At 35.8% G+C, this 16,333-nt stretch overlaps 1 protein-coding gene across 3 annotated transcripts in view; it reads right to left on the bottom strand.

Moving 5' to 3' along the window:
* The window catches only part of OstDelta (oligosaccharide transferase delta subunit), a 329,525-nt gene that overhangs the window by 114,282 nt on the left and 198,910 nt on the right, over positions 1–16,333 (bottom strand). For all 3 annotated transcript variants that reach the window (XM_089236493.1, XM_089236492.1, XM_089236491.1), the window contains exon 11: positions 12,793–12,884. In XM_089236493.1, the coding sequence (XP_089092619.1) occupies positions 12,793–12,884 (92 nt within the window). The remainder of the gene's footprint in view (positions 1–12,792; positions 12,885–16,333) is intronic.

Here is a 16,333-nt window from a genome sequence, read left to right as displayed (position 1 = left end):
TCACTAGAAAGAAACGGTCGTCTTCAAATGCCGTCCTCACAAGAAGAGAACGTCTATGTAAAATCTAAGGAACGTTCGTCTTAAGAATCATGGTCATCTTGGAAATCTATGGAATGATCGTGGTCTTGGAAATCAATCCATCCCGGGACAAGGCCCCAAATTTATGAGATTTAATCATAAACTATAATTATTATTTACATACATAGTTACAAACACTATTCCTATACCGTCTTTCGTCCACAGCGTCGTCACACTCTCCTCGTCCACTCCCTCCACATGCGCACTCACACACACTCGCCAACTCGATACTGGCATGTGGTGCCATCTTCCCCACATACATCTCCCAAAAAACTTTTAAAAAATTCAATTTCCACTTTAGCAGAATCATTAATTGCAATCTACTACAATTGTATTATTTGGCATTGTGATTCCTCCCTATGATTCCCTCCTAAATTAAAATCAATTATACAAATTTTGTTAATAGGGTTTGGTAAAAAGTAGGAAAAGTAAGACGAGTGAAAAAGCCATGTCTTATGCATATACTGACAGGATTAAAAAAGTGACAAACCATTGTAAAGGCATATACATGTCTGAAATGCATTGCTAGGGATCCACGATAACCAAAGTAAACATTTCTAAAGTGATTGTTGAGGCCCGGGACTGACAGTTTTTTCCCCTTTTCAGGCATTTGCCTAGCTCTGACAAATTTTTAAAGTAGCCTATCATTTAAGACAGGTCCCATTTGGTATATATGAAAAATTTTCCGACATTAGATCTAAAGTTAAAGATTTGTATAGAGAACATACAGACAAAATCAATTTTACATATATAGTTATGCATTATACAGCGTACACAGGATAACTTTTTACTTAAAAAACCATGTTAACTCAGCTTAGAAGAAATGGTGTGTCCCCCCCCCCCCCCATGGGCACAAAATAAATACTTTCCTTTAGAAAGAATTAAATTTTTTTTTTTTAAATTTTCACAAAAAAATTTAGAGACTTCTTGATGGCCTATTTATATTTTTACATTCTCTACAACCAATTTCAAAAATAATTATAATTACAATGCGAACTGTTTTTAGATTAAACTTTCAGATTTGGTAATCAGTAATTTTAAAAAAATGGTCAGAGGAAAGACTTGGAACTCTCATTAGAAAAATAATTGTTTTTAACAGTGGTGCTAGTCTAGGTTGTGCTTTAGTTTTCTTCAGCTTCAAGCATTTTTGAACTTTTGATCTTGCTTTTTTAACAAAAATTTACCCATATCATATTTAGCAGCAGTATTTTTCTGCTGTTAATTTCTAATTTAGTATAGAACTGTTTCTTTTTGACTTCACTTTTGACCATTACCTTGGTTTGATTTGACATACTTTGAGATGATTTCTTTTGCTGGGTCATTCTTAGAATATTTATTAGAAAATTTTAAGAAATTAAATACAATGATTAAAAACTATAGAATAAATTATTTTAAACAATATATATTTTTTTAAATTATTAAACTGAATAATGTATTTAAATTATTAAACTGAATAATGTATTTAAATTATTAAACTGAATAATGTATTTAAATTATTAAACTGAATAATGTATTTAAATTATTAAACTGAATAAAGTATTCAAATTATTAAATTAAATTATTCACATTATTTTGCATTGAGGGAGGGGCAATCTTCCCCTCCCTGTCACCCGGGAGGGGGGGGGGAAGCAAAGCACATGTATGTGTACACATATATATATATATATATATATATATATATATATATATACCATTTTTACTGTATTTTGAAAAGCCGGGGGGGGGGCCTGCCTACTGATACAGGGTGATATACAGGGTGGTAACAATCGACTGCCCAATAATTACACACGATTCCTTATAAAAAAACTAATATGGAAAAGTGTTTTTAGTTTTTGATATGACCCATAATTAATGAGTTATAATGCTTTAAAAATTGATGACATCACTTCAAAACTCTGCCAAATTCACCAATGGTATTTGGCATTTCACCAAAACTTGGCGTTTTTAGAAAAATGCTGAAAATATATTTAACCCTCACACAGAAATCCAGAAAATTGAAAGATATAAAAACAAGTTTTATTTTCTCACACTTTTCAGGAAAGAGAAAAAACTTTTTCACAAGTCAATCAGAATATGTTCTTTGCATCTCAGCCAACTTTACATAGGTTATAGATAAGAATTAGTCATTTAGTTTTAATCTCCAGAAAGCACCGAGTCTATTATATATATATTTGGTTATAATTTATAATTTGATGGCATTCAGCATACAAGAATATTGTATGCTGAGCTACACTCCTGTTTCGGATTGATAACGATATGTAGTGACCAGGGCTGCAACTACGAAAGAAAATTTACTGTCGGCATGGGGCCAGTTAAAATTTTTTTTGGAAAAAAAAAAAAAGAGTAAAATCAGCACCCTACCTCATTCAGCGCCATGGGAACCAGAATCGCCCACCCTCTTCAAGTGCGGCCATGGCAGTGACTATTGCGAGACAAAAATGTTTTAATCATTTAATTAAGGGGAAAAAAATTGAAATTGAATTTTTTTTACACAACACGAAGAATGGAGCGTAGGATGTCAATATTGAGTCAACAATCTGCATCATGAAGATGCTCTAAATTAAGTTTTATGTCCAGAAGCGAATAAAGATCCAGCCTTGAGCGCGAAAAAAGAACATTTAGCCCCTTACACAAAGCCCCATAAATGAGGAAAAAACGTGTAAAGTAGGCGATTTTTCCAGGCCAAGGGCGTGCATTCACCATTAAATTTGCCTCTATTTACAGCTTAAATGCACGTTAACTGAGTTTCTATAAGCCTGATGGCCAATTTTTGTCAGATTTGAAAACCATTGTGTCAAATTAAATGTTGAATTACAGGATTCTGTGATCTTTACGTAAATAGTTTCCTTTCAGTGTTTGGGGCTATGGTTTCTTGCTGAGATTCAAATCCAATTAGAAAATATAGCACAAATTTTATTCCTAGATAAATTGTAATTTTCGACAAAAATTGTAGATCGTTATTTTCAATCAGATAATTTTTTCAAAATAATTTTTTTGTTGTGCTAATTAATGCCATGAGCTTGGGTAATAATAAAGATTGTTCAGAAACTATGATAGTTGTGGAGGGTCTGAATCTTATAGCTATTACAGAATCTTGGACAAACGATGGGGATGAATCTTTCTTACACATCGCAGGATACAATACTTTTTTGAGAAATATGTCTGATAGGAAAGGGGGTGCAGCATTGACATATGTGAAATCATGTTTGAAGGATGGAGAGTAACGCAAAGAGAAGTGATAGAGAAACTATATTGGTTGAGCTGGAAAATAAAAGATATGATAAACTTACTGTTGGGGTTTGTTACAATCCACCGAAGAGGGATCCAAACTACATCACCAAATTTCAGGATGAAATTTCCTACATGTGTAAGCGTAGGAGGGTCATCATGCTAGGGGATTTCAATAACCAGGTATTGATTGGGAGAACCTTTCATTTAGAGATCAGTATGAAAGAGACTTTCTTAAGTTGGTGCTCGATAACTTTTTGTATCAACATGTATCCGAAGCCACTAGGGGTACTGCTATTTTGGATTTGGTTTTCACTAGTTCCAAGTATCTTGTTGAACATGTTTCGGTGGGGGATGAGTTTTCTTCCAGTGATAATGGTGGCATCAGTTTTTTCTAAGTTTTCTTCAGGTAAGGTGGATAACAAAAAACTGGTTCCTTGTTTTTGGGGAACTTTGATGTTTTAACAGAAAGGTTAGCGGACGTATTCAAAGACCGGTTGGAATCAGTCGAGGTGGTAAGTCAATGGGAAGAATTTAGTACAAAGCTGTCCTCTGTTTTGCACGACGTCATACACTTTGTTCTAAAAAAGCGTGTTTGTACACCGCGCCCCTATGGTTCAAGGATAACGTGCATAAACGTCTTGAAAAGAAAAGATCAAACAGAATATAAAAGGGGACAAAGTGACCTGTCATTGTTTACTGATAAAAGAAGAGCATTAAAGAAAGAGAAGAGATAGTAAAAAGGAAGTTAATCTGGGTTGGCAGATAACATTGGCTCTGACACAAAATCATATTTTAAATAGCAATAATGTATGTAAGAAAACAGTTGGCCCCCCTATCCATAGGAGGGTCTAGGGTAGAGAGCAATGCAGGCATGTGTAGTGCTTTCAATGACTCTTTCACGTCTGTTTTTAATAGAGGTAATGATATTCCAGGTGAAACCAAACTGGTTTTAAAAAAAACCCAACTTGGTTAAAAAAAGAAAAAATTAAACAACCCTGGTAGTAGAGGGCAATGCAGGCATGTGTAATACTTCCAATGATTTTTTGGCATTGTTTTAATAGGAAAAACTGATATTTAATGTATGGGTGTTGCATGGGGTAACAAAATCCTCAATGATATTCAAGTGGGAGACGTGGAGGTCCTAAATCTTCTAAAAAATGTATGCGCAAGCAAAGCACAAAAACCAGATGATATCTATCCCAGGCAGGGTTGGTAAAAAAAACAAAAAACCGGGTTTTTTGGGTTTAAACTGGTATTTTTGTTCCAAATAGTATTAACATTAGAAACAATAACATTTTTGAAAAAGTCATTCAAACTTCTAGTAATTGATTAAAAAATATATATATTAATGTAATTAACACTATTCCCATATTAATCAATCAATAAATATTTCTCACATTTTAACAAAAAAAAACTTTTGCAATTTAATTATCTTTTGCTTAACTCAATGGATTACTGTGTTTGAAAATTCTTTTAATGTTGTTATTAGTCATACAATATACAAAGGTTTTTCTCCAGTTACTTTCAGTATACTTAATTAGGAAGATATTCTGCAAAAACTAATAAAAATTAGGTGTGAATATAATGTATTTAATGAAGCATAAATAATTCAGATTAATTAGCAATTATTCACGATATACAGGGTGATTATAACTAAGGTTCTGATTTCAAAACACTGTAAATAAAGAACGATTGTCAGAATGACTTGAAAATTGACATGAATATTCCTGAAAAAATTCAAATTTATTTGGTAAAGGGGAAAAAATTTAAAATTAAAGACATCATCCAACATGTGAGAAATTTGCTCACAGAATGGAAACGATAGCCAGTCACGGCAAAATGATAACTTAATTATAGCATTTCACGATTTCATAATTCATGGAAACATCACAAAAAAATGAAGTAATTGAAGAAATAACTACAACTTACTAAAGAAATGCTAAATATGTTATCCACCGTGTTCTAGCCATGAGACTGAAAGCACAAAAATTCTTGTCAAACATCAGATCAGAGTATGCCATAGTCATGATGTGGATGCACTTTCAATTCACCTCGATTACAACATGCACAAACGTGCCCCCACGTTAATATTCCTGAGGAAGTTCTAACATATAGGGGATGTGCTGGAGATTGCAATTCACCAAAGTTTGCAATCTGACCACTGTTTATAATATTTTGAGGTACCCCACAGCCAGAAGTTGCAAGGGTTAAGGTGCATCCTGTCAAAATGGGTCTTCAGCAGCTGCTTTGCTGGTATTGCAATGTGCATCTTGATAGAAGTTCTATCCACACACTGATGCTGTGGACGCACGGAAATGATGTGGTTGCACAAAATAGATTATACTGCTCGCCAAGTACAGCATTATCCACCTGCACATTTTGCACTTTTTTCCCTTTTGCATAAGAAACTTCCATTGCTTCAGGAGTATCCATGGAAATTTTCAAGTCATTCTGATCAGTACTTATTGCATAGTTTTGGAATCAAAACTTTAATTATAACCACCTTGTATATAGCTGATTATTTTTCATAAATCTGTTACTGCTATACAGTAGAACCTTGATTAACTGGGCTTAACAGTGTGAAAGTATAAAAAAAACAACTATTGAATATTAAGACTGGAAGATATACAGTAAAAGATGTGCTACTTCTTATGGGAAAAAAAATGAAAATGTGTGTGAGGTAATGTAACTACTAGTACACCGGTCTTTGTCCTTTAAGGACAGCTGGTGTCTTTATTGGATTATAGGACCATCTGCCCCTAGCATGATGGTGTCACTACTGTTGCTGCTTCTTTGTGAATAGAAAAAGAAACCCTGTGAGATAATACACCACTACATTTAGACGTGTGATGCAATCCTTATTCATGAATTTGCTAAAGATAGAGCATCAGAATGTAGCCAAAGGTTAGAAAATTTTATAAGAATGAGAAATTTTGGCTTTGTATATAACTTTAAATAAATAAAGGCCCCCTTATATGTACAATCTTCCCCACATCAAGAGTACGTTGTTAAAAAGAGACACATTCTTGCACGCGATCTTTTCTGCACGAAAGAAGGCCTTGTTCAGAATTGTGTGTGTAAAGGGAAGTGCGTGGCGAAATTCATACGCTTTTGCGTGGTGCGTGGACTTTTGGGGAAGCACAAAACTCCATGTTCCTGGCCAAAGTTTTTTCCCGGTTGGCAGATCGAAATCGGTTGACGTTTGTGTGGAAAAAATATAGATTTCAAAGGCTTCTTATTACTACAACGATTTGTTTTTAAAAATAATTTCAATAATTATTAATTGAAATTACTGTTACTAATTTATGGTAATTTTTTATGCAATTGATAAGAAATTAAGAAATAAAATTTTTGTGATCGTTAATTTCAAATTTTTATTGTTTTGATTCGACTTTCATTTGTTCGTTCGACTTTAATTGCTGTAATTAGCCCTTAACCACATTTTCTGAATTTAATTGTTTATGTACTTGATATTATAATTTTACTGAAACAACTTCCATCAATTATTGACTCGGTGTGTAGCCGATATTTTTTTTTTTATAGTACCAGCCAGAAAAATAAATAAAAATTATTACATTGAAACCTTGCTACAACGATTCTCGATATAACGATAAATCCTTCTACAACGATATCTTCAAATCTTTTTTGGAAATGTCTATATTCTAATGTTAAACCGCTGCCTCCTGATATAACGATAATCCCTCTACAACAATATTTTTTCTTGGTCCGCCAAGTATAGTTTCATCGAGGTTTCACTGCACTTTTTTGAAATTATGGTGTTATTTTGTAGGGCTTTATTTCAGATATTAAGAAATTATTGATAAATTTCTTTCGGTTGTATTCATATCCACAAAAAATCATTTCAATTTAATGTTGTCGAGCATAAGAAGTTCATAACAATACAAAAAAATAACAAATAAATTGAAGCACAATTTTTTCAAATTTTTAACAACTCTATATACGCATTCTTATCCGTGTAAAACATCCTACTGTGTGTCATGCTATGACAGCAATAAAATTAAAATTGTGAATAGCAATACGTTTTTAGTTGGATATCATTCATGATATTGGATGGTTTTTTTGGTTTTAAATGAAATCAGCGATAATCTTATAACACGAAACATCCTTTTTACTTGGTATTTTGAACATCACTTGACCTTGGACATCTTTTGTGATCTTATCATGGAAAAGTACAGCACATTGTCTACTGAACACCTGCTATGAATGCAGAGTTGGCTGGATCTAATGATAGGGTGCTTCTTTTCAAACAGCACCATTGTTAATTTTCAGGCATTCAGATCATGGAAGTTTTTTCCACAAACCTAAACCCCTTTTAATTTTTTTTCTAGTGTGTTGAAGTCAAATTTAAATCAGATGTTCTTAACCTTCTTAGCAACGACTTAAAAACATCAACTTTATGTTCCCCAGATATATTTCCAATTCAAAAATATGCGTATTGAATAAATTTCTAATTAATAAAATGGTTTGCTTATATAAATTTCTGTAGCCAGTGGTAGGCGTCTTCATAGGCGTAAGTTATTCAAATGTTGGGGGGGGGGGGGGGCGGCTCAGTTTCAATATAACGAAACCTCGTTTATACGACACGTCATATAAACGAGGTTTGGACGCTTATATATGTCAAAACGACGTATAAATGCAAAAATCGTTTCATTGAAACTTTTTTAAAATGACCTCTCTCTCCTCCAGCCATAGCCCTTTTTTAAAGAACTTAATGGTTTTAATTCAAAATCATTGGTTTCTATTTCTGTGGAAAAAAAATTGTGGTAGGCTGCTTGTCGTGGACAAGGCCGCAAGTTTCGATATGAACACGTTCTTTGTGCCTTGAACCTCGCTGTCGGTACTTTCTTTCTTTCAAAAAGAACACGCGGACCAGGCTCTATCGCATAGTTTCCCAACCTTTTTTGTCTCATCGTCCCCCAACACAACCTAACCCATAGGATCCTATGTTATACCTGTAGCTTCCACCGCCCCATGGAACTTTCCATCGCCCCCAAGGGAGCGTTAACGCCCACGTTGGGAATCACTGCTCTATCGGATTTAGTTAATTTCAGCCATTGCTCCTGTGAAGGGGCGGGACCGTGTCCGAGAAAACTTTTATAAACAATACACAGCGTTATTGCTACTGATCATTTGATCATTTTTGTCGCACCACGGTCATTTTCTGCACACGAGGGCTAATTAGACCGGACCTACAATTTATTGCCGATTCCGAACGGCAGGCTTGTTTTTTTTTATACTTGTCGAGGGGTTGGTGCACTAACCCCTCCATGGGGGACTCCCTGCGGTAGCAATTTTTGCTGCGGTCATGTCACCGTTTTTTGTTGTACCCGTGTCAGGAAATTATTGCTACTGACATAATGATATTGGTATCATCGGATTTGTCTTTGAAATAGCTAATAGACAATACCAATATTGTCTATTTATGTTGCAAACTTCTCGAGATAAAGGGCAAAACAATTTCGCTATGAATGCTGGACGCGAGCCTGGTGTCCAGACCGGGAAAGCTATTTAAACCAGAGTAGTACCCAGGGCCGCAACTAGACACTTGGTCAGCCGGGGCAAGCATGCTCCCCGGATATTTTGACGCCCCTTGATAATGCTGAAGAAGAGGTTAGATGGTAAAATATGTGCCCCCTCTGGCCTGGTGCACCAGACCACCTTGCTTCCCCTAGTTATATCCCTGGTAGTACCATTAGATTTATCTTAAAAATGCCTATCATTGGCTTATATTTGCATTGCGAAGCCGGGCCTTTCACTTACACGAAAGAGATTTACCAGTTCCAAATGTTTAGAAACGACTGACCTATTCTACGAAGGTTGCAGCTAGATAGGTACTTGGTCAGCACGGGGCAAGCACACCTTTTGGCACCCCCTTGTAATGTTGAAGTGAAGAGGTTGTTGGTTTAGAAACTAGATTAAAAATTTTCCTCCCCCACCGTTCAGTAAATTTATGATGTAAAAAATAAAACCAAATAGAATTCGTACCCCTCCACCCTTCTTCACCCCTCTAAATAATGGGCTAAGTAATGGTTATTGCCTCGAGCTGGAGCCCTGTCAGCACCAACTTTGGGGGAAGGGGGAGGGCATGGCATCCATCCCAAGAAAGTAGTGAGACATGAGCAGGCCTAGACATAATAGAGTTCCCAAAAATCCTCCTAAAACAATGGTTCTAAACCTTTTTCAAACGATGAATCAAATTCAATGAGTCTACGGCCCGGTGTGCAATAATTTACTTGTTCATAAGTTAATAAATAATTAATAAACAGCCAATTACTTTTTAATTCAGTTGTAATTAAAACAATTTACACAAACAAATTCATTAATTTAAAACCCTTTTAATCAATTTAGGGGCCATTCACACAAACAAATTCATTAATTTAAAACCCTTTTAATCAATTTAGGGGCCATTCAAGTATTACGTCAGCATCGACAGGGGGGAGGGGGTTTCCAATTTGCTGACTTTTGATGACAAGGGGGAGGGGGTTTGTATAATGCCTACAAGCCACCCTTTATGAAAATATGAAATATTTTTTAATGGCATCTTACTCGGTGCACCAAAAACGAGGAAAACCTTTTGATAGTTTGTGGGGAGTTGAAGTAACACCTCCCCCCCACTATTGATAAATGCCCTACAGAGCCACTTTAGTGACCTTTAAATGTTTCACGGAACCAAGTGATCTGGAAATGTGCCACGCATCACTCAAGTGATCCATAATTATACGCCTCGGATCACTTAAATAATCTGATAATGTGCTGCGGGTAACTTGATAGATGTAGAACCGCACTGGAGGCCGCTTAAGTGATCTAAAACTATGTCAAATGTAACTCAAGGAATCTCTAAATGTGTCACGGATCGCTTAAGTGTTCTGGAACTGTCACTTGATCTGAAAATGTGCCATGGGCCGCTTAATTGCTCTGGAATTATACCACGGGACACTTAAGCGATCTGTAAATGTACCGCTTAGTTCATTTTTACAAAATTAGGTTGGAGGAGGGCAGGCTGCATCAGATAACCCCCAGGGCCATATTTTGTTCGCGGGCCAAGGGCTTTTATGAGATTTATCATTATATGGCTTATAGGGTGGGTCGCAATGAATTTATTAAAGATAAATTTTGAGTTCATAGCCTTCGAATAACATTGAAATTAACAGAAATCATAGGCAGAGATAGACATGTAAGTCTGGGGAGGGGCATGGTCATTATCACTGGGGGGGGTGATGATGTCAATTCATATATACATACATTAGATCAGTCGACTCCGTCTTTGACGCTGGGGGGGGGGCAATGCCCCCACCCCCATATCTCCGCTCATGACAGAAATTGATTATAATCACACACACACACACATATATAAATATATATAAAGGTATTTTCTTCAGAAATTTCAATTTAAAAAAATAATTTTTTGATTATCGGGTGGGGTGGGGCACGAGCCCCCATGCCTCCCTCCCCCCGTGTATGTCTCTGATTCCACCAATATGCGTTAGGATTCAGAGGGGCAGAGCTGATGACGAAATTTTGCTGACAAGTGGGGGGAGAAGGTCAAAAATGGCTAAAAATTTGCTTACGTAATACTTGAACGGCCCCTTATGAGTTGGATTCATACGGTCTGTCATTATCTTACGGTCTTAACGGACTGTTAGAACGTTTTTCCTTTTTGGTACTGTATTAATAGCGCACAGAAGTCAAAATAGGTATGTATGAACGAAGCGCTTCATCAGCAACTGCAAATATCCTTCATTGGAAAATATAATTGATCACTAAATTTTAAATCGAGAAGTCTTAATATTGAATTTCATAGAATAATTTTTCAGTTTCATTCACACTGGGAAATGAAAATCTCCCCATACATTTAAATTTATTTGTGCTGACTTACATCGACGTAATACTTATTTAGGGAAATCGGTAGTCGTGTTGGACGAAACCAAACAACTGTAATGCGGATATGTGATCGTTGGATGCAGGAGGGTACGACGGACCGACGTGTTCGATCGCATCCACCTCAGTGCACCACTTCACGTGATAACAGGCGTATTGTGCGTATGGCAGTGACGGATTGCTCAGCCACATCACGAACCATAGCACAGCACATTCAGTCTGTACCGCATCATCCAGTGTCTGCGCGTACCATTCGACGCCGTTTACAGCAGAGTGGTCTGTCCGCAAGATGTCCATTGCTTCGTCTACCCTTGATGCAGAACCACAGACGTCTCCGCCGCCAATGGTGCGATGAAAGAAGGATGTGGACGGCACAATGGAATAAAATTGTCTTTACTGACGAGTCACGCTTCTGTCTGAACAACACGATGGTCGGATTCGAGTCTGGAGACACCGTGGAGAGAGGATGCTGAACAGCTGCCTTATGCACCGCCACACTGGTCCTGCACCGGGTGTTATGGTATGGGGCGGTATTGGATATCACTCTCGCACTCCTCTAGTACGCATTGCCGGTACTTTAAAAAGCCAGCGCTACATCTCCGAGGTGTTGGAGCCAGTTGTCCTTCCTTACTTTCAGGGCTTGCCCACAGCCATATTTCAACAGGATAATGCGCGACCACATGTGGCACGCATTGTCCAAAGGTTCTTCGTCAATCGCCAGATTGAATTGCTTCCCTGGCCAGCTCGCTCTCCGGATCTTTCGCCGATAGAAAACATGTGGTCCATGGTTGCTCAACGATTGGCCCAGATTACATCCCCAGTTGCCACACCAGATCAACTTTGGCAACGCGTGGAAGCTGCTTGGTCTGCTGTACCCCAAGAACACATCCAAAGTCTCTTTGAATCAATGCCGAGGCGTGTGGCAGCGGTGATCTCCAACAATGGCGGCTACTCTGGCTACTGATTTTGGCAGGAACCACACTTCACAGAAGTCTATAAATTTAATCATTTGATGCCTGGCCAACATGTTATCTACAAAATAAATATTGTTGCGATATCTCTTGTCTTTCTTGGTGTTGCAATTTGGGTGGCCAGCAGTGTATATTCTCTTTTGAAATCGCTGTCTTTGTTCCACTCCCCAGTATGTGTTCTGCCTAACACGGTGTTGTCGACTATCACGTGGCGGTATCATGTTTTGTTGTCAGATTTTAGGTAACAAGCACTAAAGACAAATACCTCCGGTTTACATGACCATACGTCCCGCAACTCATTGCTATTGCTTCACTCCCTTTTTTTGTATGGGTTGAACGTGTGAGAGGAACGGGGAATCGGAAAAAAGAAATTTAAGGCAGAAAAATCTTTTCAAGCACTTCAAAATGCTTTAATTTTTTTCAAGGACTGCTATGATTTTTCAAGCCCTTTTAAAGACTTGAAAATGAACTTTTTTTTCCCAAGGATTTTCAAGGACTATACGAACCCTGATTAAACATGCTGTTGAAAAAAGGAAGTGATGAGAATCAGTGAGCTAAATGAGCTAAAAATTAATAAAACTATTATAAAACAATTTTTTGTGGCGATACTCACCCAGTAGATTTACCTGCAGTTGCCTGATCTCTGTCAGCTGTTCCAATTTCAACATCTTCTATGCTGAGCTCTGTCATAACTTTTATATTAATCTATTTGAAAATAAAAGATTTGCAAACATTCCAGACAAATTAGAAATATTTAAGTTCACTACAATAAAAAATGCACTATATCAAAAAAAGTTGCTAACCAGATCAGGAAACAAACGATAGAAACCAACAATTGTATTTTAAAAAAAGAAAAACATTCTGAATTTTCTGAAAAAGAACTTCTATGGTAATAATAAAAAATAAAAGTTTGATTGAAAATTTTTAACTTAAATAGATGAATACAGTTATCCTGAGGAATGACTCCGATATAAAGGATGTATTATAAAAAAAAAAAAATCATTAAATTGCAGTGGCAATCAAATCTGCATGTGAAAATTACACTAAAATAAAATAACTTGGAATGGAGGAGGTAGCATTTATGTCAAAAATTATGCAAAATTTCTCTACTCACATTTATACACTAATTATACATTTTTAAAACCTTATTTTTTCTCAATAATTTTTGAACACATATTTTTATTCCAACCTCTGAGACAAAGCTACAAATTAGATGCAATGATATATAACCCTAATTAAGTACAATAAGTTTGCTATATTAAGTACAATAAGTTTGCTATATTAAGTACAATAAGTTTGCTATATTAAGTACAATAAGTTTGCTATATTAAGTACAATAAGTTTGCTATATTAAGTACAATAAGTTTGCTATATTAAGTACAATAAGTTTGCTATATTAAGTACAATAAGTTTGCTATATTAAGTACAATAAGTTTGCTATATTAAGTACAATAAGTTTGCTATATTAAGTACAATAAGTTTGCTATATTAAGTACAATAAGTTTGCTATATTAAGTACAATAAGTTTGCTATATTAAGTACAATAAGTTTGCTATATTAAGTACAATAAGTTTGCTATATTAAGTACAATAAGTTTGCTATATTAAGTACAATAAGTTTGCTATATTAAGTACAATAAGTTTGCTATATTAAGTACAATAAGTTTGCTATATTAAGTACAATAAGTTTGCTATATTAAGTACAATAAGTTTGCTATATTAAGTACAATAAGTTTGCTATATTAAGTAAAATAAGTTTGCTATATTAAGTACAATAAGTTAATAAGTTTGTTATATTAAGTACAGAACATGAGAGCATCACTATAACAAGTGACTACTACTTCACCAAACACGAACTCTGGCCATATTGCTATATTGCAATTTACTGCCATTAGTGAGATGGGTTGGAAGTGAAGGGGCTGTCTGTCGGTAGTCGCCTCGAGTTCGTTAGGGAAAATATCTTATCTATATCCTCCCTTGGGTTCGAACCCAGGACCCTGACAACAACCTTCACGATGGTAGACGAGCATCTTACCACCATGCAACTCGGGCACTTATAACAAGTGACTGTCAAATAATTAATGTTAATGATATAAAAAATATTTGGTTAGAGAGATACAGTAAAACCTTGTTAAGTCATCACTCCAGTTAAGTCATCGGTTTTATTCAGGTGCTTCGAGCTTTCATAGACAACAATGCTATTAAACCGTTGTTCACTTGTCGCGAATTTCGGTTAACTCGTCACTATGTAAAAGTTTAGGGCTCCCAATTTAAAAAAAAAAGTTTGTTAACAGCATTGTCCTATGCTTCAAAGTCAGCAAAAAAGTCTGCGTACCGAAACGGAACAGTTTAAGTAACGAAAGTAACGCTGGGGAAGTTCATTTGCCGACTAAGGTTCTTGAAGCATTAGCGACTTATTCAAGCTAGACCTGATTTCTGCATGAACCCCATTAATTTAGGGCTTCAAATTTTAACAAAATATCTTTGTAGAAAAACCGACACATTCTTTTTTAAGTTCAGGTCTTCTGATGTGTTTTTTCCTATCCAGAGGTCCCCTCAAATCAAAATTGGACTCAGTGGGGACTCTAATTACCTTGTAATTAATATGTGAAAGATTACCTTGTAGCTGTATCATGAACTACTGATGTATTAAAACCCTAAAATTAAATTTCATAATACGTAAAATAATGCACAATAGTTCTGTTCTATTCTAACAGTTGCTCTGATTAGTCTAAATTAAAAAATTACTAGTATAAATCAAAGTGTACTCGTGTATTTCACCATAATGAGTTAAGTGATAAGAGATCAAAAAAGGCAGAAAATTTATTTTTCTTCTTCTTTTGCAATCTATAAATTTTATTAACATGGTAATTTTGATCCATATTTTAATAAATATTATATTACTTTAATTTATATGATTTTCACAATATTACACATTGAAACTGACGGCATAAGTCGTCACTCCGCTTAAGCCATCATAATTTTTCGATAACATGAGGTGATGACTTATCAAGGTTTTACTGTATTATGAAGCATTTGCTGCAACATTACAAGAATCCTGAAAAATCTCTTTTCAAGATTAAACATAAGGACTCTTATCATCATCCGAGGATGGTGTCACTCTCTGCTATCAATACAAAGGTTTATAGCAGCTGGCTGATGCGAAGATGAAATTAAAAAAAGAAAATTCAACTGCCTTTGTGAAAAATCGTTCCCACCTCTTACTTGCTGGTTGAGAGAGCCCTAGATTAATAGACTACATACAACGAATATCTCAATCTTTCCTTAGAGCTCATATGCACTGAATGGGACTGTGCATGGACAGTCGGACCTAATTTAGGCAAAAGCTAACAACTGCTGACACTGCCACAAGATGGCGACTTATATCAGGATGATGCTACAAGCTTGACACTGGTATTACGCTAAGAAAGTTTTATAAAAGATAATTTACAAAAATTGAAAACTGCAACCAATAAGCATATCAGTTACATTTGCTACTACACCAGACATGCACCTTGTCCATATCCTTCTGTGGAACCTCTAACGAATTGGTACATGGTGGAATGTGGGAGTATGTATAGTGAACCTTCCATGAAGTTTGTTTCCGTAGTTCATTACATTTGCTCACAAATAGGTTTATTGATTGTTTTCAAGTTTTATATAAAAAAAATTGTAAAACTTTTATAGTGTAATCCTGGCCCAAAAAAAAAATTGAGATATTCTTGGGCGCTCACCTAGAAAGTGAGAGAATGTGGGTACGATTCCCCGCAAGAGCAGCTTAATTTTCTCTTTCCTAAATTCCCCTTTGCATCTGAAAGCTGTTAAAAAACCTTGGTACAGATAATGGAGTGTGAAATTATTCTCAGATAAGTCACCATCTGATGGCAATGTCAGCAAATATAAGCTCTGGTCTGAATTAGGTTCAACTGCCCATGTATGGTCCCCTTCAGTGCACACAAGCTCTAAAGAAAGATTGAGATATCCGTTGCCTTTGTAGACCAGTGGTGCACAAACCGTGGGTCATGACCCCCGAGGAGGCCACAGATACTCCAAAATAAAAATTTCCAAATAAGAAATTCATTTTTATTTAAAATGTCAAAACAAAAAAATGCCTTTATTCAGCTGAACTAATTACCATCTATCATACAATGTAAT

Source organism: Pholcus phalangioides, unplaced genomic scaffold (assembly GCF_987345545.1).
Source record: "Pholcus phalangioides strain wild (caught in Gottingen) unplaced genomic scaffold, Ppha-v1.0 ptg000009l_1, whole genome shotgun sequence".
NCBI classification, from domain to species: domain Eukaryota; kingdom Metazoa; phylum Arthropoda; class Arachnida; order Araneae; family Pholcidae; genus Pholcus; species Pholcus phalangioides.
This window is presented reverse-complemented; position numbering and strand designations above follow the sequence as displayed.